General features: G+C 43.0%; 2 protein-coding genes across 3 annotated transcripts in view; one reads left to right on the top strand and one right to left on the bottom strand.

Annotated features, from left to right (window-relative positions):
• LOC721435 (olfactory receptor 3A1) overlaps positions 1-18873 on the bottom strand; it is a 60407-nt gene extending 41534 nt beyond the window's left edge. For both annotated transcript variants that reach the window (XM_077970081.1, XM_077970080.1), the window contains exon 1: positions 18549-18873. The gene's annotated coding sequence lies outside the window, so the exon portion shown is untranslated. The remainder of the gene's footprint in view (positions 1-18548) is intronic.
• Positions 18354-19305, top strand: OR1R1 (olfactory receptor family 1 subfamily R member 1). The gene has a single exon (XM_015118238.3). It carries the CDS (start codon positions 18354-18356, stop codon positions 19296-19298), a length of 945 nt encoding a protein of 314 aa, XP_014973724.2. The 3' UTR covers positions 19299-19305.
• The last annotated feature ends 2912 nt before the right edge of the window (positions 19306-22217 follow it).

A 22217-nucleotide genomic window follows, 5' to 3' on the forward strand; every position in this document is an offset into this window, starting at 1 on the left:
CACAGATCTAGAAGCAGAAATACCATCTTTACTATTGTTAAGTGTACAATTCAGTGGTAACACTTATATTCTTTTGTTTTCTCTTCATCCCCTCTCTTCCACCTACTCTCCCTGGCCTCTGGTAACCACTATTCTACTATCGTCATGAAAGACACTATTATTAGCTTCCATATATGAGTGAGAACACGCAACATTTGTCTTTCTTTGCTTGGCTAATTTCACCTTACATAATGACCCCCAAATTCCATCCACGTTGCTGCAAATGACAGAATTTCGTTCTTCTACATGGCTGAATAATATTCCACTGTAGATTTACAATACATATTCATGTCTCATTCTGGAAAGTGCCCTCATTATTCTCTTCCCTCCCAAATGTTTTTGACTGCTCTCACGTTTTCTCTTCCAGACTGACTATAGAATTATTTTTGCTGATTGAGTTTTTCTACCATTGGGATTTTAAGCAGAACTGGGTTAAATTTATAGATTGATTCCAGGAGAACTGACAGCTTTACAATATTAGATCTTTCCATATAGAGGCATACAATCATCTATCCATTTATTCAAGTGTTATTTCTAGAGAAGTGTCATAGGCTTTTAAAAATTAGAGTTTCTGCCTTTTTAATAAGTTTATTTCTGAATATGTAATACATTTTTAAACTATTCTAAAGTGAATATTTTAATATGAAATGAATATTTTAGGGCTCTTGTACATATTGCTAAACTCTCTACTAATAGGAAGGTGACAGTTTGTCTCCATTAGAAATGACTTGTGTCCATCTCACTGTAACCTCACAAGTATTAATCAGTTTTATTCATTGCTAATTTGAGAGGTAAAAATATAACTTTACTTTGCCTTTTCTGCTTATGAGTGAAGCTATTTTCTCTTATCTGTTAAATATGTTTTCATTTATCTCTTTGTAAATTGCCTTTATGTTCTTGGCTTATTTATCCACCAATATCTCAGTGTTTTCATATGCACTTTTTAGATCTTTACATGGTAAAAATATTAACCTTTTCATATTTTCTGCAAATATTTCTCCAAGCTTGTTTTTTGCCTTTTAACTTGCGTAACTTTTCCATAAGTTTCAAAAAATGTTTATGTAGTCAAATCTGTTGATATTTCTTTGTGCCTTCTTCTTTTGCTTGTATGCCTAGAATATTAATCTAGCCTTTATTTTGATACATTTTATAATATATGTATCCAAGAGGGATTTTTCCAATGAATAATCAATTACCTCAACACTATGCATTAAGTATTTTATTCCCTGCCCCACCTCCACTGATTTGTGATATTTAATTTATGCATATATTAAATTATTATAAGTTCAAAAACGTGTTTCTGGTCTGCATCTTCCGTTCCATCAATTTTCTATTCCTAAATCAGTATGGCTCATACTGTTACACAATAACAATCACCCGAACATATTTCCAGTCATTTAGAGACCAGCAAGAGTCTACACTTTACATACATTATCTCATTTAACTCTTAGAACAAAAGTCCCATGAGGCAAATGTTAGAATTTTCATTTTATAGATGAAAAAAGTCCCAGGAAGAAAAATTCTGACAGAAAACATATTCCAGCTTTGTCTTCATTTTTTTCCGAGTTTGTTTAAGAGTATACCACCTGGCTTCTCTCAATTCCAATTTTTCTTACTTAGTGCCCATGCAAACCTCCTACCATCTCCTAATTTGGATTCAGGGTCAGATCAGCCAAACAGCTGACAAGATGCCAACACATAACAAGTGCTAAAATGTCACTGCATCATTTCCACTCTGATTTACTCATGCAACTCCTTTCACAACTGGCAAATGCAAACTCACAGACCATTCCTGCCAGAACACACAGAACCCTCCAGTGGAAGTTTCAGATACTCTCCTTGCCAATGCTGGCTGTCTTCATTCAATGTTTTGTGGCATGCCTGTGGAAATAATGACAGGCCACCAGCCCTGACATCAGCCAAGCATTCATTAGTCATCCAAAAACAACAGGTGATGTAGGCTAAAATTCTAAAACTGAACAATTCACAGTATAGAGCTTTTTAGTGATAACGATTCATTTTTTCCCTATTGTCTACATTTTAAACATTTTAATCTGTACCTTGAAAAGTTATCTGGTTTGAAAAATCACAAAAGAAAACTGAAGAGAGGATAAATGGGAAGTGTTTTGCTGATGTGAATGCCAAGAAAACAATAATTTTCATACATATTTTGACAAAATTTTAGAACTATATTCATATAAACTTCCTCTATCCGTAAGAAGTGTAACTGATGATAGATACAAATAGTGGAAAAAACATTAAATAAAAGAATTTCAAATAAACTTAGATGTTATGTTCAGTGTACCTACTAAATTCATTAATGGTAGCCAAACAAGAGAGATGTGTAATTATTATTAATTGAAAATCTACTTCATGCTCTACAATAAATATTTGAATAAATGTACAAAGAATATCAATTTGAAGATGTATCCAAATCTTACACTGTCAGGATGCCAGACACCATAATTTAGCTACACTCATATCTGAGATGTCCTCTTAAGTCTTTCCCCTCTAGACTAGACAGACTTCACAAAATCAAGAAATTGGGTATCATTTTTCAAAAAAACTTCCCCAGAACCCAGCACACAAGATCACCATTAATGTTTTCTGAGTAAACAAACACTGCATCCTTTCTCACTCCTACCTAACCTCAATTCACCTCCTCTTCAGAAAGACCAGTTCCTCCACCCCTTTGACTGTGTTCTCCATCTTATGGAAGATAATTATACAGACAACGAAAGATTCATCCTAGGTGACCTATGCACATGGGTTCCGATATCTGCATCTAATTTCATGCCTCTTTCTGCTTCCAAACCCCAAACGGACATTTAGGTCCCAGGAAGCAAAGCCCACACTTCCTTATATGAAATTTTTTTTAAACTTCATTTTTTTATTTTAGTAAAATATGCATAACATAAAATGTATCATTTAACCATTTTAAGTGTACAATTCACTACCATTAAGTACATTCACTTTTTTGTGCAACCTCACCGCTATCCTTCTCTGGAACTTTTTCATCTGCACTTTTTTTTTTATACTTTACGTTCTAGGGTACATGTGCACAATGTGCAGGTTTGTTACATATGTATACATGTGCCATGTTGGTTTGCTGCACCCATGAACTCATCATTTACATTAGGTATTTCTCCTAATGCTATCCCTCCCCCATCCCCCAACACAACAACAGACCCCGGTGTGTGACGTTCCCCACCCTGTGTCCTTGTGTTCTTATTGTTCAATTCCCACATGAGTGAAAACATGCAGTGTTCGGTTTTCTGTCCTTGCAATAGTTTGCTCAGAATGATGGTTTCCAGCTTCATCCATGTCCCTACAAAGGACATGAACTCATCTTTTTTTTATGGTTGCATAGTATTCCATGGTGTATATGTGCCACGTTTTCTTTTTTATTATTATTATTATACTTTATGTTCTAGGGTACATGTGCACAACATGCAGGTTTGTTACATATGTATACATGTGCCATGTTGGTGTGCTGTACCCATTAACTTGTCATTTACATTAGGTATATCTCCTAATACTATCCCTCCCCTCGCCCCCCACCCCAAAACAGACCCCAGTGCATGATGTTCCCCTTCCTGTGTCCAAGTGTTCTCATTGTTCAATTCCCACCTATGAGCGAGAACATGTGGTGTTTGGTTTTCTGTTCTTGCAATAGTTGGCTGAGAATGAGTTTCTAGCTGCATCCATGTCCCTATAAAGGACTTGAACTCATCCTTTTTTATGGCTACTCAGTATTCCATGGTGGTATGTGCCACATTTTCTTAATCCAGTCTGTCATTGATGGACATCTGGGTTGGTTCCAAGTCTTTGCTATTGTGAATAGTGCCACAATAAACATACGTGTGCATGTGTCTTTATAATAGCATGATTTATAATCCTTTGGGTATATACCCAGTGATGGGATTGCTGGGTCAAATGGTATTTCTAGCTCTAGATCCTTGAGGAATCACCACACTGTCTTCCACAATGGTTGAACTAGTTTACACTCCCACCAACAGTATAAAAGTGTTCCTATTTCTCCCGATCCTCTCCAGCACCTGTTGTTTCCTTTTTAATGATCGCCATTCTAACTGGTGTGAGATGGTATCTCATTGTGGTTTTGATTTGCATTTCTCTGATGACCAGTGATGATGAGCATTTTTTCCTGTGTCTATTGGCTGCATAAATGTCTTCTTTTGAAAAGTGTCTGTTCATATGCTTTGCCCACTTTTTCATGTGGTTGATTTTTTCTTGTAAATTTGTTTAAGTTCTTTGTAGATTCTGGATATTAGCTCTTTGTCAGATGGGTAGATGGCAAAAATTTTCTCCCATTCTGTAGGTTGCCTGTTCACTCTGATGGTAGTTTCTTTTGCTGTGCAGAAGCTCTTGAGTTTAATTAGATCCCATTTGTCTATTTTGGCTTTTGTTGCCATTGCTTTTGGTGTTTCAGTCATGAAGTCCTTGCCCATGCCTATGTCCTGAATGGTATTGTCTAGGTTTTCTTCTAGGGCTTTTATGGTTTTAGGCCTAACATTTAAGTCTTTAATCCATCTTGAATGAATTTTTGTATAAGGTGTAAGGAAGGGATCCAGTTTCAGCTTTCTACATATGGCTAGCCAGTTTTCCCAGCACCATTTATTAAATAGGGAATCCTTTCCCCATTTCTCGTTTGTCAGGTTTATCAAAGATCAGATGGTTGTAGATGTGTGATTTCTGGGCCTCTGTTCTGTTCCATTGCTCTACATCTCTGTTTTGGTACCAGTACCATGCTGTTTTGGTTACTGTAGCCTTGTAGTATAGTTTGAAGTCAGGTAGCATGATGCTTCCTGCTTGGTTCCTTTTGCTTAGGATTGTCTTGGCAATGTGGGCTCCTTTTTGGTTCCATATGAACTTTAAAGTAGTTTTTTCCAATTCTGTGAAGAAAGTAATTGGTAGCTTGATGGGGATGGCACTGAATCTATAAATTACCTTGGGCAGTATGGCCATTTTCACGATATTGATTCTTCCTATCCATGAGCATGGAATATTCTTCCATTTGTTTGTGTCCTCTTTTATTTCGTTGAGCAGTGGTTTGTATTTCTCCTTGAAGAGGTCCTTCACATCCCTTGTAAGTTGGATTCCTAGGTATTTTATTCTCTTTGTAGCAATTGTGAATGGGAATTCACTCATGATTTGGCTCTCTGTCTGTTATTTGTGTATGCTGATTTTTGCACACTGATTTTGTATCCTGAGACTTTGCTGAAGTTGCTTATCAGCTTAAGGAGATTTTGGGCTGAGATGAAGGGGTTTTCTAAATATACAATCATGTCATCTGCAAACAGGGACAATGTGACTTCCTCTTTTCCTAATTGAATTCCCTTTATTTCTTTCTCTTGCCTCATTGCCCTGGCAAAGAATTTCTAACACTCTGTTCAATAGGAGTGGTGAGAGAGGGCATCCCTGTCTTGTGCCAGTTTTCAAAGGGAATGCTTCCACTTTTTGCCCATTCAGAATGATACTGGCTGTGAGTTTGTCATAAATAGCTCTTATTATTTTGAGATACATTCCATCCATACCTAGTATATTGAGAGTTTTTAGCATGAAGGGCTGTTGAATTTTGTCAAAGGACTTTTCTGCATCTATTGAGATAATCATGTGGTTTCTGTCTTCGGTTCTGTTTATGTGATGGATTACGTTTATTGATTTGTGTATCTTGAACCAGGCTTGCATCCCAGGGATGAAGCCAACTTGATCATGGTGGATAAGCTTTTTGATGTGCTGCTGGATTCAGTTTGCCAGTATTTTATTGAGGATTTTTGCATTGCTGTTCTTCAGGGATATTGGTCTAAAATTCTCTTTTTTTTGCGTCTCTGCCAGGCTTTAGTATCAGGATGATGCTGGCCTCATAAAATGAGTTAGGGAGGATTCCCTCTTTTTCTATTGATTGGAATAGTTTCAGAAGGAATGGTACCAGCTCCTCTTTGTACCTCTGGTAGAATTTCGCTGTGAATCCGTCTGGTCCTGGACTTTTTTTTGGTTGGTAGGCTATTAATTATTGCCTTAATTTCAGAGCCTGTTATTGGCCTATTCAGAGATTCAACTTCTTCCTGATTTAGTCTTGGGAAGGTGTATGTGTCCAGGAATTTACCCATTTCTTCTAGATTTTCTAGTTTATTTGCATAGAGGTGTTTATAGTATTCTCTGATGGTAGTCTGTATTTCTGTGGGATTGGTGGTGATATCCCCTTTACCGTTTTTTTATTGCATCTATTTGATTCTTCTCTCTTCTTATTTATTAGTCTTGCTAGCAGTCTGTCAATTTTGTTGATCTTTTCAAAAAAACACCTCCTGGATTCACTGACTTTTGAAGGGTTTTTTGTGTCTCTATCTCCTTCAGTTCTGCTCTAATCTTAGTTATTTCTTGCCTTCTGCTAGCTTTTGAATTTGTTTGCTCTTGCTTCTCTAGTTCTTTTAACTGTGATGTTAGAGTGTCGATTTTAGATCTTTCTTGCTTTCTCTTGTGGGCATTTAGTACTATAAATTTCCCTCTACACACTTCTTTAAATGTGTCCCAGAGATTCTGGTACATTGTGTCTTTGTTCACATTGGTTTCATGAACATCTTTATTTCTGCCTTAATTTCATGATTTACCCAGTAGTCACTCAGGAGAAGGAATTTTGTGATTTATCCAGTAGTCATTCAGGAGCAGGTTGTTCAGTTTCCATATAGTTGTGTGGTTTTGAATCAGTTTCTCAATCCTGAGTTCTAATTTGATTGCACTGTGGTCTGAGAGACAGTTTGTTGTGATTTCTGTTCTTTCACATTTGCTGAGGAGTGCTTTACTTCCAACTATGTGGTCAATTTTGGAATAAGTGTGATGTGGTGCTGAGAAGAATGTATATTCTGTTGATTTGGAGTGGAGAATTCTGTAGATGTCTATTAGGTCTGCTTGGTGCAGGGCTGAGTTCAAGTCCTGGATATCCTTGTTAACCTTCTGTCTAATGTTGACAGTGGAGTGTTAAAGTCTCCCATTATTATTGTGTGGGAGTCTAAGTCTCTTTGTATGTCTCTCAGGACTTGCTGTATGAATCTGGGTGCTCCTGTATTAGGTGCATATATATTTAGGATAGTTAGCTCTTCTTGTTGAATTGACCCCTTTACCATTATGTAATGGCCTTCTTTGTCTCTTTTGATCTTTGTTGGTTTAAAGTCTGTTTTATCAGAGACTAGGATTGCAACCCCTGCTTTTTTGTTTTTTTCTTTCCATTTGCTTGGTAGATCTTCTTCCATCCCTTTATTTTGAACCTGTGTATGTCTCTGCAAGTGAGATGGGTCTCCTGAATACAGCACACTGATGGGTCTTAACTCTTTATCCAATTTGCCAGTCTATGGCTTTTAATTGAGGTATTTAGCCCATTTACATTTAAGGTTAATAATGTTATGTGTGAATTTTAACCTGTCATTATGATGTTAGCTGGTTATTTTGCCCATTAGTTGATGCAGTTTCCTCCTAGCATCAGTGGTCTTTACAATTTGGCATGTTTTTGCAGTGGCTGGTACCGGTTGTTCCTTTCCATGTTTAGTGCTTCCTTCAGGAGCTCTTGTAGGGTAGACCTGGTGGTGATAAAATCTCTCAGCATTTGCTTGTCTGTAAAGGATTTTATTTCTTCTTCATTTATGAAGCTTAGTTTGGCTAGATATGAAATTCTGAGTTAAAAGTTCTTTTAAGAATGTTGAGGCCACGCATGGTGGCTCATGCCTGTAATCCCAGCACTTTGGGAGGAAAGGCGGGCAAATCAAGAGGTCAGGAGATTGAGACCATCCTGGCTAACACGGTGAAACCCTGTCTCTACTAAAAATACAAAAAAAAAATTAGCCAAGTGTGGTGGCGAGCGCCTGCAGTCCCAGCTACTCGGGAGGCTGATGCAGGAGAATGGCAGAAACCCAGGAGGCGGAGGTTGCAGTGAGCCAAGATCACACCACTGCACCTCCAGCCTGGGCGGCAGAGCGAGACTCGATCTCAAAAAAAAAAAAAAAAAATGTTGAATATCAGCCCCCACTCTCTTCTGGCTTGTAGAGTTTCTGCCAAGAGATCCGCTGTTAGTCTGATGGGCTTCCCTTTGTGGATAACACAACCTTTCTCTCTGGCTGCCCTTAACATTTTTTCCTTCATTTCAACTTTGGTGAATCTGACACTTATGTCTTAGGGTTGCTCTTCTCGAGGAGTATCTTTGTGGCATTCTCTGTATTTCCTGAATTTGAATGTGGCCTGCCTTGCTAGGTTGGGGAAGTTCTCCTGGATACTACCCTGAAGAGTGTTTTCCAGCTTGATTCCATTCTCCCCGTCACCTTCAGGTACACCAATCAAATGTAGATTTGGTCTTTTCACATAGTCCCATATTTCTTGGAGGCTTTGTTCATTTCTTTTTACTCTTTTTTCTCTAAACTTCTCTTCTCACTTCATTTCATTCATTTGATCTTTAGTCACTGATACCCTTTCTTCCACTTGATCAAATCATCTACTGAGACTTGTGCATGCATCACGTAGTTCTCGTGTCATGGTTTTCAGCTCCATCAGGTCATTTAAGGTCTTCTCTACACTGTTTATTCTAGTTAACCATTTGTCTGATCTTTTTTCAAGGTTTTTAGCTTCCCTGCAATGGGTTCAAACACCCTCGTTTAACTCCGAGAAGTTTGTTATTACCAACTTTCTGAAGCCTACTTCTGTCAACTCGTCAAAGTCATTCTCCATCCAGCTATGTTCTGTTGCTGGTGACGAGCTGCGATCCTTTGGAAAAGAAGGGGCACTCTGGTTTTTAGAATTTTCAGCTTTTGTGCTCTGATTTCTCCCATCTTTGTGGTTTTACTTACCTCTGGTCTTTGACGATGGTGACCTACAGATGGGTTTTTGGTGTGGATGTCATTTTTGTTGATGTTGATGTTATTCCTTTCTGTTTGTTAGTTTTCCTTTTAAAAGTCAGGTCCCTCGGCTGCAGGAGTTTGCTGGAGGTCCACTCTAGACCCTGCTTGCCTGGGTATCACCAATGGAGGCAGCAGAACAGCAAATATTGCAGAACAGCAAATATTGCTGCCTGATCCTTCCTCTGGAAGCTTCATCTCAGGGGGGGCACCTGGCTGTATGAGGTGTTAGTCGGTCCCTACTGGGAGGTGTCTCCAAGTTAGGCTACATGGGGGTCAGGGACCCACTTGAGAAGGCAGTCTGTCTGTTCTCAGAGCTCAAACACCATGCTGGGAGAACCACTGCTCTCTTCAGAGCTGTCAGACAGGGACGTTTAAATCTGCAAAAGTTTCTGCTGCCTTTTGTTCAGCTATGCTCTGCCCCAAGAGGTGGAGTCTACAGAGGCAGGTGGGCCTCACTAAGCTGTGGTGGGTTCCACCCAGTTAGAGCTTCCAGGCTGCTTTGTTTACTTACTCTAGCCTCAGCAATGGTGGACGCCCCTCCCCCAGCCAGGTTTGCCACCTTGCAGTTCGATCTCAGATTGCTGCACCAGCAATGAGCAAGTGGCGTGGGCATGGGGCTCACTAAGCCATGCACAGGATATAATCTCCTGGTGTGCCGTTTGCTAAGACCATTGAAAAAGTGCAGTATTTAGGTGGCAGTGTTCTGATTTTCCCAGTACAGTCTGTCATGGCTTCCTTTGGTTAGGAAAGGGAAATCCCCTGACCCCTTGTACTCCTGGGTGAGGCGATGCCCCGCCCTGCTTTGGCTCATCCTCCGTGGGCTGCACCCACTGTCCGACCAGTTCCAGTGAGATGAACCAGGTACCTCAGTTGGAAATGCAGAAATCACCCTTCTTCTGCGTCGATCGTGCTGGAAGCTGCAGACCGGAGCTGTTCCTATTTGGCCATCTTCGAACAGACCTACTTATATGAAATTCTAATGCAAACACAATAAGAAATTGACTCATTGGCCAACATAAACTCAGTATGCCCCATCCAATAACTCATTTTGGAGAATGCTGAGGTTTTAATGTGCTGCGTCTTGCTTTCACTTACTGTCATGCATCCATTTTGGGAAACAGAAAAAACCTAGAAACCATGACTTCTTTCCAACTTTCAACAGCATTTCATGAAGAAAACTAAGCCACAAATTGAATAATTCATGTTCTGGGTGGGAAGTGGGGAAAAGAACAAGTTTGGAGGGAGTACACCCAGGAGTTATCAGCACTGTATTGGACAGGAGTGTTCATTAGATGAAAGCTATTCCCATTTTTAACAGTAGTCTAGTTTTCATCAAGTCTCCACCCCTCCCTGACGTAGCCCACATGCTTTGGCAGAAGGTAACTCCATCTCCCCCAGCCCCTTTGCCTCATTATTTGTTCAAGTAACCTAGACTCAAGCCATCCAACACTTGAAACGCTGTCCCATCACCATGGGCAACCTATGTCATCAAAGAAGCAGAAGGAGGGGTTTGTGATTTGACTTTGTCTAGGAATTTTTTCTCATTTTAATCTATGACTTGCAATACATCTTAGTGTCATTCGCCTTGTTTCTATTTTTCCACTCAGTGATATACAGGAGTACCGTGTTGCCACATCAGCGCATACGCAGCGGGATATTTGGCTGCATGGCACTGCCCTCCTTTATGCAGCGTGTTATATAAATGAGCCAAAGATGATGTCTGTGTATTGACCCCTAAGTGGCCTATTTCTTCACTGCAGGCTGAGACTTGTGAGCTGAAAAGCCTGTGGGCCCCAAATTCAAATTTTTACTCATCTAATTATTTTTAAATAAAACTACCCTGCAGAAGATTTTCAGCAATTTAGAGCCTTCCTGCTTTGCGTGTCCTGTAAAAACTCACTCAGCATCTGCCAACCACAGATAAGACAGCCTTGTGGTTGTAAGACTCCAGGCCACTACTGTCCCTTGGAGCCTCTGACCCGGAGATTCCCCACCATACAGCTAGACAATATCATCTAGACACAAAAGTCCCTCTCTAATTCCCTTCTCTTCTGGGAGTTCTCTTGCCCTCCTCCAGGAAAAGGATTTCTTTGCCTGACCACTTCCCTTAATAAAGTTTGTATGCACTACTGCCACTTATAGTCATATCCTTTTCCTTGACCATTCCCCAAATCCCTCAAACCCCCTCCATAACCACACTCCGATATCACTTTGAGGAACTATGTCTTCAATCCTCCTTCAGTTTATGAGGTTTGGGTGGGGCTGCACACCAGATCTGGCTCAGCAGTATACCAAATCCTCCAGTTATAGCTTTAGGGAAGGGTATCTGACCCAAGTTGACCCAACCAGAGTGAATCCTAGACCTCATGCTGAGCCATCTGGAGGGAATGTTCCCTGTTTCCCAAGAGGCTATGATGGGAAGAGCAGTAGCAGCCACCTTGCCTATGAGGTTTGGAGGATCAAACAAAGTCTCTAGGACTCACTTTTGCTCCATCTCTTACAACTGCCTTTCTCTGGGTTGGCCTCCCAGCCCCCCACCAGCTCCACAGAGCACGCAGCCCTGGCCGCGCCTCCCCTGCTGCAGCTGGCATTCCCGCAGCGGCTGCTCCAGACGGGCCACCACTATCACTTCTGCATAAACTGTGGTTCCCACGTGCTTCCCACACGCCCAAACCCTCCCACTTTTCTTCTTGGTTTAAATATCACTTCTCCCCGGAAGTTCTCCCTGAACACTCAAGCCACAGGTGCAGTTTTGTTTCAACTCCTAGGGCACTTACCGCAAGCACTGTAACTCACTGTGTCTTCTCTCCCCAGTCTGTTAACTATGAAATGTCCATCCTCAAAACTTTATACCCTCAAACATGAACGGGTCATCAGTTTACTCCTCTCAATTTACCAGGGAGAAAGCTGAGACTCACAGGGGAGAAATGCCTCACCTAGGGTCAAAAGCCAGTGGGGACTTGAATATCTCACTCATCCCATGACTTCTCTGACACCCCCTGGAGATCAAGAAGGCTGGGACCCCATATTCTGAGTAAATGTTTTCAAGTGAATGAACAGTCAAGCTGGAGAAGCTCATTCCATGGGAAGCGACTATCAGTTCCACAAGAACGAAAAGGCATGCCCACATGGAGAAAGGAAAGATGAGAGAACGCGACTGTCCTCAGAAGAAATTGGTCCAGCCTGGGAAGTTAGGTCGGCCCCTCCAGATCCAGGAGGGCTGCTTTGCTGAGGCCAAAAAGGACAGGACAGTCAAAAGGCTTCAGAACAAGGAACAGAAGTCATTTTGCTCTGGCATCAGCTGGACAAGGCTGAGATCCCAGCAACACCAACCTGAGCAATGGAGTAACAGAGAGGACCAACCCTGAAGTCCACCAAGAGCAGCTCCACATGGGATATGAGGCTCAGCTGCCATGATCCCTGAACCTACTGCCCTGGAACAAATCTGCTGGCAATTCCAGCCCTCTCCTCCCCCAGCTTCTGGGTGAGGTGGGACCTCAGGGCTGAGGCAGGCTGGGAGCTCAGGGAAGGGCACCCCCAGCTCCACTTCACTGCACACAGTGGAACTAGGAGGAAGAGCTCTTCCCTGAGCAGAGGAATCACATGGTGAGGTCGCAGCTGCAGGTGTGACTGTTGTAGCTCAGGGTGGGAAAAACCAGGGAGAAGAGGCCAGGGTCACTAACACACCCCATCCCTCACGTGCCATCCTGCTTAGAAAGAGGCAGGGGAGTGATGGCATCGTCCTCTGAGCACAGTAGACCAGCACGGCCAGTCACCACACTGAGAGGCATCTACCTCAGTTCTGGGTTCCCACACACCTCGATGCCCCCTCTCCTACTCAGTTTTCTAGCACAAGAGGGCAGGGGAGGCTGCGCTGGCTGAGGACTGAGGAGTCCTCAAGGGGCCAGCGGTTTCAGAGGCCACCATAACTCTCCATGGAATTTTCAAGCTAATCAATTAGTGGGTGGCCCCTCTCCTCCCAGACTACAGGCCACTCCTCCTGCCTTTGGCTGCTGAGGCCAATCTCCCTCTCCAGGGCGCACCTGCTGTAACTCCCCCTCTGCCTGAAGCAGATCAGCCTCTGTGGGTGAGCTGTGGAGGCAGAGCTCGTTCATGCTCGCAGACTTGCTGAGAGGAAGCAGAAGAATCCTGGCAGAAAGGGAAGGGGAGTAAATCAAGTGTCTGAGGGACAGCAGTACACGAGAATGACCTTCCAACACGTGGCAGGCAGCACCGGGAAATAGATAAACAATAGGTGGGTTCGGAGCACAGGATCTGGACTCTGGCTCATCCCCGATCACTGAGCGACTGCAGACACCGTTCTCCGGGTGCTGCTTTTCCTGTCTATGACATGGGTGTTGGGGGGAATGATATCTAGGAATCATTGCCAGCTGCCTGATACCAAGATAGAATGGTGAGCTCTTTGACTTTGTCTTACTCATCTTTGAGTGCCTCCCCCACCAGTGCTCAAGTACCTGCCTGGCACGGAGTAGATACAACAGTTAAGATTTTTGAATACATTATTGAAGACAAATGAGTAAGAAGTTGGCAGAGGGAAGTAGAGGAGGAGAAGAAGTCCTTGGAATAGAAAGGGCTCGTCCAGGACTGACTGTGGTTGAAGAGAAAGTTACCGGGCACACCATCAAGAGAAGAATCTGGGCTGGCCAAGAAGAGACTGGATTTAAGGAATTGGATAGAAACCCCCAGGCCTGAGAGCGTGGGGGCCAGTGACGGTTTCCCTGTTTACCACTGTCCACTCTCCACTCTGTTGAGGCAGGCAGACTTGAGGCAAGAGAGCAAGAGGAAGGAGGGAACCAGTATGTGGATGTTTGCATGTAGACTCACGTGTGTGCCTCAGTGTGTCTGGGGGTATCTGTTGAGGTTTCTATGTCTCTGGCATTTGTTTGGGGGCAGGGCATCTTCGCTGGGTGCTGCGTGTGTATGTGGCATACATGACTCGTGTTTTTCTCTAGCGCATGGATCTGTGTAGGTGTCTATGTCTGTAAGGGACTGAGTGCCTGTGTGTGCCCACGTTCATATATTCCTGTCCCAGTGGGTGTGCGTGTGTCTCTGGCACGTCTGTGTGTCTGGACATATCGGGATATATCCCTGCATGTCTATGTGCAAGCATGTATCCCGTGTCTTGGGGTATCCAACTGTGTGCTCCAAAAGTGACCATTTCAGCATGGAGTTGAAGGCAGTGAGCTGCCTCAAACATAGGGTTTTTTTTTTTTTTTTAACTCTCGATCCTAAGCATCCCTGCCTCATTTTGTGATCTTAAATAATCAATCCTTCCTGCTCAATTCAAAGCAGACACCTGCCTTACCTGGGCCTCAGGAAAGGGCTATGTGTCCACAACAGCAGCTCAGCATCCAGGGAGCCCAGCCCTGTGCCACGTGTTTCAACAGGAGCTGACACAAACTCAGTCAACATATCTCCCTATCGCCTGAAGTCATCAGGAGATGGAGAAGGAAACTGACATTTATGAAGCACCTACTATTTGCAAAGTGTTTATAAGCAAACTGTGAGGATGATATTTTTATCCTACTTTTGGAGGAAAAAAAAAAAAATGAAGCTCAAAGAGGTTAAGAAGCCTCCTGAAGTTTCTCTTATGTTTCCTTTGCACGTGGAATAGAATTCTTTCTAGAAAGCCCCCCCACTCCTACCTGCCCACTGAATGCCTTGTCCTTCAAGCTCGCCCTGCTCAAATGCCACCTCTTCTGTGGAGCCTTCCCTGACTTTTCCAGGAAAGTGAGGACAAAACCCTGTGCAGAGCCTGAGGTCAGATGAGGAAAGAAAAACAAACATTTGTCTTCAGAAGGCTTATCATGTGGCAGGGAAGATAAGCATTACAGAAAAAACAAAAACAAGAAAACAAAAGAAGAAATCTTCACTTTAGCCCAGCAAATAAGAGCCAAGTTCCCAATGAGAGGTACAAGAAACAGGAGTGAAGTGTTCGTGTGGGCTGGGGAGTCAAGAAAGGAGGTGGGGTTTCTTGGAGGAAGTGGAGCTGGGCTGGGTACTGGGATAGGGTACCAAGAGCACTTCAGGTAGGGAGGAGCATACAGGGAAGGCATGTGGGAAGGTGGGGGCCATGCTGGAAAGCTTCGGATGCATGGCTGAGCCACCAGCACTCCATCTAACAGGCAATGGGATATTCGTATGAGTGGAAACAGCTCAGCCCTGCATCCAGTAGGCAAGAGGGAAACTGGCAGGAAAGTAAAGTTGAGTGGGAAAAGCATGGCTCAGGAACTCCCAGAAACCTTATAGCTGTGGCGTTCTCTCCATATACGGCTTCTGTCTCAGCCCACAGGAAACCCAATGAAGTCTCTGGGCTGAGATGGATGACAATGCATTTGCCTTCAAGACTGGGTACCTCTGGCTGGGAGGGAGACCAGTCAACGATTTCTGCAGACAGTACTGAGTTCTGGCATGCTGCCCTTCAGGTGAGAGAACCCAACATTTCTCTGCTATCTTCTTTTCCTCATGTCCTATTTTCCTCCCTGACCCCACGTCCATCTACTCTGCGTTACAGCACTAAGGAAGAAGAGGCCACATTTTAGCTCTAACCAACCCACAAAACATCTTCCTATACCTTCACATTCTCTTTCCCCTGCCTGAAATGCCCTTTCCACTTCCAAGCATCTGTATAACTGGTGATCTCCTACTCATTCTCCCAAACCCAGCTCGAATTCCACTTATTCTTTGGAATCTTCCCCAAATCGTCTAGCAGAGGAAACCACTCCCACTTTGTTCATGCAGTTAGTGTAGTGCTTTTTACATTGTGCCTAGATGAAGGTCAAGGACAATGACTGACCTTTCTCCAGAGCCCCAGGGCCCAACACAATGCCGAACTCAGAGCAGGCACTCAATAAAGGGGCACGAATTGTATGGCTGAACTATCACATGGCTACAGCATTGTGTCCAACTCCTGTTAACATGGACAAAGCAGAGAGTGACCAGAATAGAAAAGGACCTAAAAATATGGTTCTATAAGAAAAGATCTAAGGTACCGGGGGTGTTTGGGTTGAAGAAAAGAGCAATAGAATAGATTCCTTTGGCCCCTATGTGAAAAGCCACAGAGGAAGCAGGCTTGACATGTGTAGCTCTCAGGCCAAAATTGGAATCATTTGTAGAAGTTACAGGAAAGTGGACTTCAGTTGAGATTAAGAAAAAGACTTAATTTAACTACAGTCCTCCAGTGCTGGACTGGCCTATTTCAAGAAGCCATCATGGAAGAGAGAGAAGCCATTAGAAGCTGAGGAAGAAGGAACTAACATCTATTAGCATCTGTTCTCTGCTACGTGCCTGTACATGTGCTGCCTCTTTAATCTCGACATCAACCATGTAAGAGAGGACTCAATATCCCCATTATAGACGAGGAGACTGAAGAGGACATGAAGTGGGTCCACGTTTCCACAGCCAATTAGGATGAAAATCCAGGTAGCTCTAAAGCTAGTGCTCTTTTCACTGCATCATATGACCTGCCTAAGAGGAGTTGGGGAGTGAGGGTTAGGAGTCAGCTGAGAAGAATCCTGTATCTGAAGAGAATGGATCGGAGGGGTGCCAAGGTCCTGGCTCTCTGATGCTACTACTCTATATTGGGGCAAGTGGCGGGGTTGGAAGGGGCATAGGAGATGATTTCCCCGGGACAGCGACTGGGTGACAATGACAGTGAAAAAGCAAAATATAAAAATGTTATATATCTGGTTACCCTAGGAAGCTGACAGGAGTTTGCCCTGGAGTTTGTCTATCACCCTCTCTCCTTCACACTCCCTTCACCTCTGTTTTCACTCATTGCTCTTCCAAAAGCTTCACTCAACAAATATTTATTGAATAAATATTGCATACAGATCACTGGACAAGACAGCGAGATGCAGCTCCTTCCTGCAAGGAGATTCCCTGCTAAGACCTGACTTAGTCCATCCTCCAGGATTTCACCAAAGCCTGGAGCTTTCCTGGCAAAGGGTAGGTGTGCTAGATTGGTTGAACACTGCTAGAAACCTTGGAGCAATGGGAGAAAAGAATGTGGTGTTTTAAGGAAGAGATTAAATGGGGGACAAAATGAGTGCATTGTTTCTGAGATAACTGAAGTCACTTGGTTAACTGAGAAATTTAGAAGCGTTTTGTCCAGCTGATTTTGTGCACTGAGGAGAGCAAGGACAAGCCTTTCCCAGTGTCATGTGTGGATGTTTCACTCTCTTCATTCCACACCTCCTCTGCCAACAACCCCACACAATCTCTTCATTCAGTCTGGAACGCCCTCCCTGTCCCACATAACATCATGTCTGTTTGGTGGACCCGATTCATTCTCCAAGACCCAGTTCAAGTCTCACCTATTCTTGGAATTCTTCCCAAATTTCTCTAAGAAGAATAATTTACTTCCACTTGGTTCATAAAATTAATAAAGTATTAAACATGCTGCAAGCTACCGCAGGTCAAACTGTTCGGGGGCAGAAGCTAAGACTCATTCATCTTCTTGCTCTCTACAGTATCTAGTACAAGGGTCAGCAAATTGTCCAAATCCAGACCACCACCTGTTTTGTTAATAAAGTTTTATTGGAACAGTACTGTGGCCATGCATTTACTTTTTGTTGACGGATGCTTTTGCACTGCAACTTCAGAGCTGAGTTGTTGCAACAAGACCGTATGGACCACAAACCTAAAATATTAACTATATGATTCTTTACAAAAAAAAAAAAAAAAAAAAACTTGTCAATTCCTGAACAACCATACAATGTGCAGTCAACAAATGAATGCTGAATGTAGTAAAGTGCTTTATGAAAAAATTTCGACTGGTATTCAAATGGCCTGGGTCCGAATTCTGCTCCTAATTGTTTAAACAAATAATGATGATTAAGCAGAGAGATATTAGATAGATTACACAGATGATACACAGATCACATAGATAGTAGAGATAGATGGATAGAGGAGTTTAGATAGATAGATAGATAGATAGAGGAGTTTGGATAGATAGATGATAGAGGAGTTTTGAGTGCTTATTACATGCCAGGCACTGTGCCAAGTATTATAAACTTATTCATCGTATCCAACAACCAATTCCATGGATAGCTACTAGTATTTCTCATTAAAGAAGAAGAAAATGAGGCTCAGGGAGGTCGCAACACCTTTGTGGTAGGGCCAGGATTCAAAGCAGGTCTGACCTACACCAAAGTTTGAGTTACCCACTATGCTAGAACACTCTTGAGATTTCGTTTCTTCATAAAATTAAGATTATTGGATGATCAAAGTGATTTTCAATCCATTTAGCAAGCAGAAATGTATATATTTATAAACATATATATTAAAATGTATATCTGGAACCTCAACATGCAGGAAGTCTACCCGGAGTTCTAGAATTTCGGCCGGCTGCCTCCTCCCTCCCCTCGGCATTCCCATCTGTCAGTCCTCTCCATGGCTCCGACCAACCTCACATCTGCCCCCGTGTTCCTCCTCCTCGGCCTGGTGGACGGAACAGACGCCCACCCGCTGCTGTTCCTGCTGTTCCTTGGCATCTATCTGCTCAACGCCCTGAGCAACCTGAGCATGGTGGTGCTGGTGAGGTGCGACGGGGCCCTCCGCTCCCCCATGTATTACTTCTTGGGTCACCTGAGCCTCGTGGACGTCTGCTTTACCACCGTCACGGTCCCCAGGCTGCTGGCCGGCCTGCTTCACCCGGGCCAGGCCATATCCTTTCAGGCGTGCTTCGCCCAGATGTACTTCTTCGTGGCTCTGGGAATCACCGAGAGCTACCTCCTGGCGGCCATGTCCTACGACCGCGCGACGGCGGTGTGCCGGCCCCTGCGCTACGGCGCGTTGATGACGCCATGGCGCTGCGCCGCGCTGGTGCGTGCGTCCTGGGCCGTCTCGCACCTGCACTCGCTGCTGCACACGCTGCTCCTCTCCGCACTTTCCTACCCGCGCGCCGCCCCCGTGCGACACTTCTTTTGCGACATGGCGGTAATGCTGAGCGTGGCGACCTCGGACACGTCCGCCGCGGAGACCGCCATCTTTTCCGAGGGCCTGGCCGTGGTGTTGGCCCCGCTGCTCCTCGTGTTCCTCTCCTACGCGCGTATCCTGGTCGCGGTGCTCCGCTTGCGCTCGGCCGGCGGCCGGCGCCGCGTCTTCTCCACCTGCGGGGCCCACCTGGTGGCGGTGGCGCTTTTCTTCGGCTCTGTCCTCTCCGTGTATTTCCGGCCGTCGTCGGCCTACTCGGCCCGCTACGACCGCCTGGCTGGTGTAGTCTACGCGGTCATCACGCCGACCTTGAACCCTTTCATCTACAGCCTTCGCAACAAGGAGGTCAAGAGCGCTCTGAAAAGGGTGCTCAGATGGAGGGCTGCACCCCAAGAGGCGTGAGGGCAAATCTGGCTCAATGGCATTTTCATAATAACAGTTACAGAAAAAAACCTTGTTTTTTGGCTTTCCAAAGCACTATTAATTTCGATGTACTCTGTCTTATTTGTTGTTAAATAAGAAATTAGACCTGAGGTAAATATGACAAAGTGTTTACTGTAGTGATGGATACATAGTAGGTTAAATTCGTTTCTGTGTTGTGTGAATGTGTGAGATTCTACTTTTAAATTTTGGGTAAATGAAAAGACAGCAAATGAAGGTAGGGAAATAGTTTGTGAAGAGGGAGAAGAGTGTGACTAGCAGGAACCCAGTGGTTGGACGGGAAGCTTGAGAAACAATGGATGATTTATTTTATTTTGTTTTATCTTATTTTATTTTATTTTATTTTTCGAGATAGTGTCTGGCTCTGGTGCCCACGCTGGAGTGCAGTGGCGCGATCTCAGCTCACTACGACCTCCGCCTCCTGGATTCAAGCGATTCTCCCGCCTCAGTCTCCCAAATAGCCAGGATTACAGGCGCCTGCCACCACACCCGGCTAATTTTTTGTATTTTCTTTACTAGAGACAGGGTTTCACTATGTTGACCAGGCTGGTCTCGAACTCCTGGCCTCAAGTCATACCCCTGCCTGGGCCTTCCAAAGTGCTGGGATTACAGGCGTGAGCCTCCGCACCCAGGCCAAGGGAGGATCTTAAAGAGCTGTTGTTGGATGCCCCTGCAGACTCCTGAAGAAACTTCAAGATCCAGTTATTTTTTAACTGGCTTTTAAAAATTTAAATTCTTTTCCTAGATACTATGTCAACCATTTTTATTGTAAAAATTCAGAGTTAAAGATGAAGTTCTCTTTGACTACCACCCAAATCAACCTCCACTGCCATCCCAATTATCAGTTGAATCTCTTGCTCTCGCCTTCACTGTTGCTCTCTCGCTCTGATTTTGAAACAGTGTCATTCTATTTATATATATTCTGATTTTGAAACATAGTGTCATTCTATTTATATAATTCTGCAGTTTCCTTTTTTTATGAAACAATACATCTAGAAGACCTTGTCTTATTACCACCAATAGAATGCCTTCATTCTTAACTTCATGCTATACATTCCTATACTGTGGATCTTCCACAGTTTAATCAGTCCCTTATTGATAAATATTTATGTTTTTCTAATTTTTCACTATTGCAAGGTTGTAATGAAAATTATTGCAATAAAAATAATAAAAGCTGGCCGGGCATGGTGGCTCATGCCTGTAATCCCAGAACTTTGGGAGGCTGAGGCAGGTGGATCACCTGAGGTCAGAAGTTCAAGAGCAGCCTTGCCAACATGGTGAAACCCTGTCTCTACTAAAAATACAAAAATTAGCTGAGTGTGGTGAAGGACGCCTGTAATCCCAGCTACTGGGGAGGTTGAGGCAGGAGAATCGCTTCAACCCGGGAGGTGGTGGAGTTTGCAGTGAACCGAGATTGCACCACTGCACTCCAGCCTGGGCGACAGAGCGAGAGTCTGTCTCAAAAAAATAATATTTAAAATTTAAAAGCTAACATTTAATGAGAAACTGTTACATGGCAGGCACTTTTTAAAAGAATGTAATCACAAAGGAAGATTTTTTAAATCTTTCTAGAACTTCTCAAGTAAATTAAAAATTCGGAATAAGACTTTTCTAAGCAAAGACAAACTGCAAAAGCTAGCTCAATTATATATACAATGTCTGAATAGACCGTTAAAATAAATATTTGAGAAGGGAAAATGAAGACAATATAAACCAAAAAAAATCTCTAATGAAAGTCTTGAGGCCGACAATAAGCATATGAAAACATATTCAACATTCTTATTATTCAGGGAAATGCAAATTAAAATCATAATAAGATACTACTACATACCCATCAGAATATCAAATGTTAGAAACAGAAGATTGAGAATATCAAACGTTAGCAAGGATGTGGAGCAATTAACACCCTCATATATTGCTAGTAAGACTGTAAAAGAACAAAACTGCTTTGCGAACTGTTTGCAGTTCCCAACGTTTTAATATTTACCCAGTCTACAGCACAGAAATTTTGCTCCTGAAGTACCCAAAATAAGTGAAAACAAATGTCCAACAAAAGATGTGTATTAGAATTTTCAAAGAGGCTTCAGTCATAGTAGCTAAAACTGAACAACCCAAATGCTCATCAGCAGAAGGAGTAAGTCAACTGCGGCATCATCATTTCAATGGTTTACAATGCAGCAGTGAAAAAGATTGAACTCTGATGATTCACACGACATGGATACATCTTTAAAACATGATTAGTGAAAGAATCCAAAAAATATATATATTGTATGATTCCATCTATTCAAAGTTCATGAGCCAGCAAATTCATCTCTGGTGGTAGAACCAGAGTAGTCATTACCTCTGGATGTGGGTGGGGACTGACAAGGAAGGGGCACAAGGAAAATTTCTGAAGTGACATAAATCCTATCGATCTGTACAGCGGTCACACGGGTGTCAAATTCAGCAGGCTGTACACTTAAGATTTGTGCACTCTATATTACAATGAAAAATCCTCGGGCGAAGAGGCTTTCTGGGTTTTTCAAAATTTCAAGGACCAAATACTCCCCTTTTCAGACTCTCAAGGAGCAATCCCCAGGCTCTATGTGATGCATTCCAGAACCTAAAATTAAGTGAAATTAAAATAGCTACCTAATTTACTGAAGAAGAAAAATACAAGACACGAACAAAATTATAGACCAGTTCTGTCTGTGAAAATGGATATCAAAATGATGTCTGAAACACTAATAATCCCATCTTTTCATATTTGAAATCACGCTAATATGTTCAATTTAAAAGTTTAGGATTACCTCATCAGAGGCAAAAAGGCTTCTTAAAAAATCAATACCAGGTCCTGATCAAAGCTCAGAATAAAATAAAAAGCGACTTCCTTAACAAAAT

Source organism: Macaca mulatta, chromosome 16, assembly GCF_049350105.2.
Source record: "Macaca mulatta isolate MMU2019108-1 chromosome 16, T2T-MMU8v2.0, whole genome shotgun sequence".
Lineage (NCBI taxonomy): Eukaryota > Metazoa > Chordata > Mammalia > Primates > Cercopithecidae > Macaca > Macaca mulatta.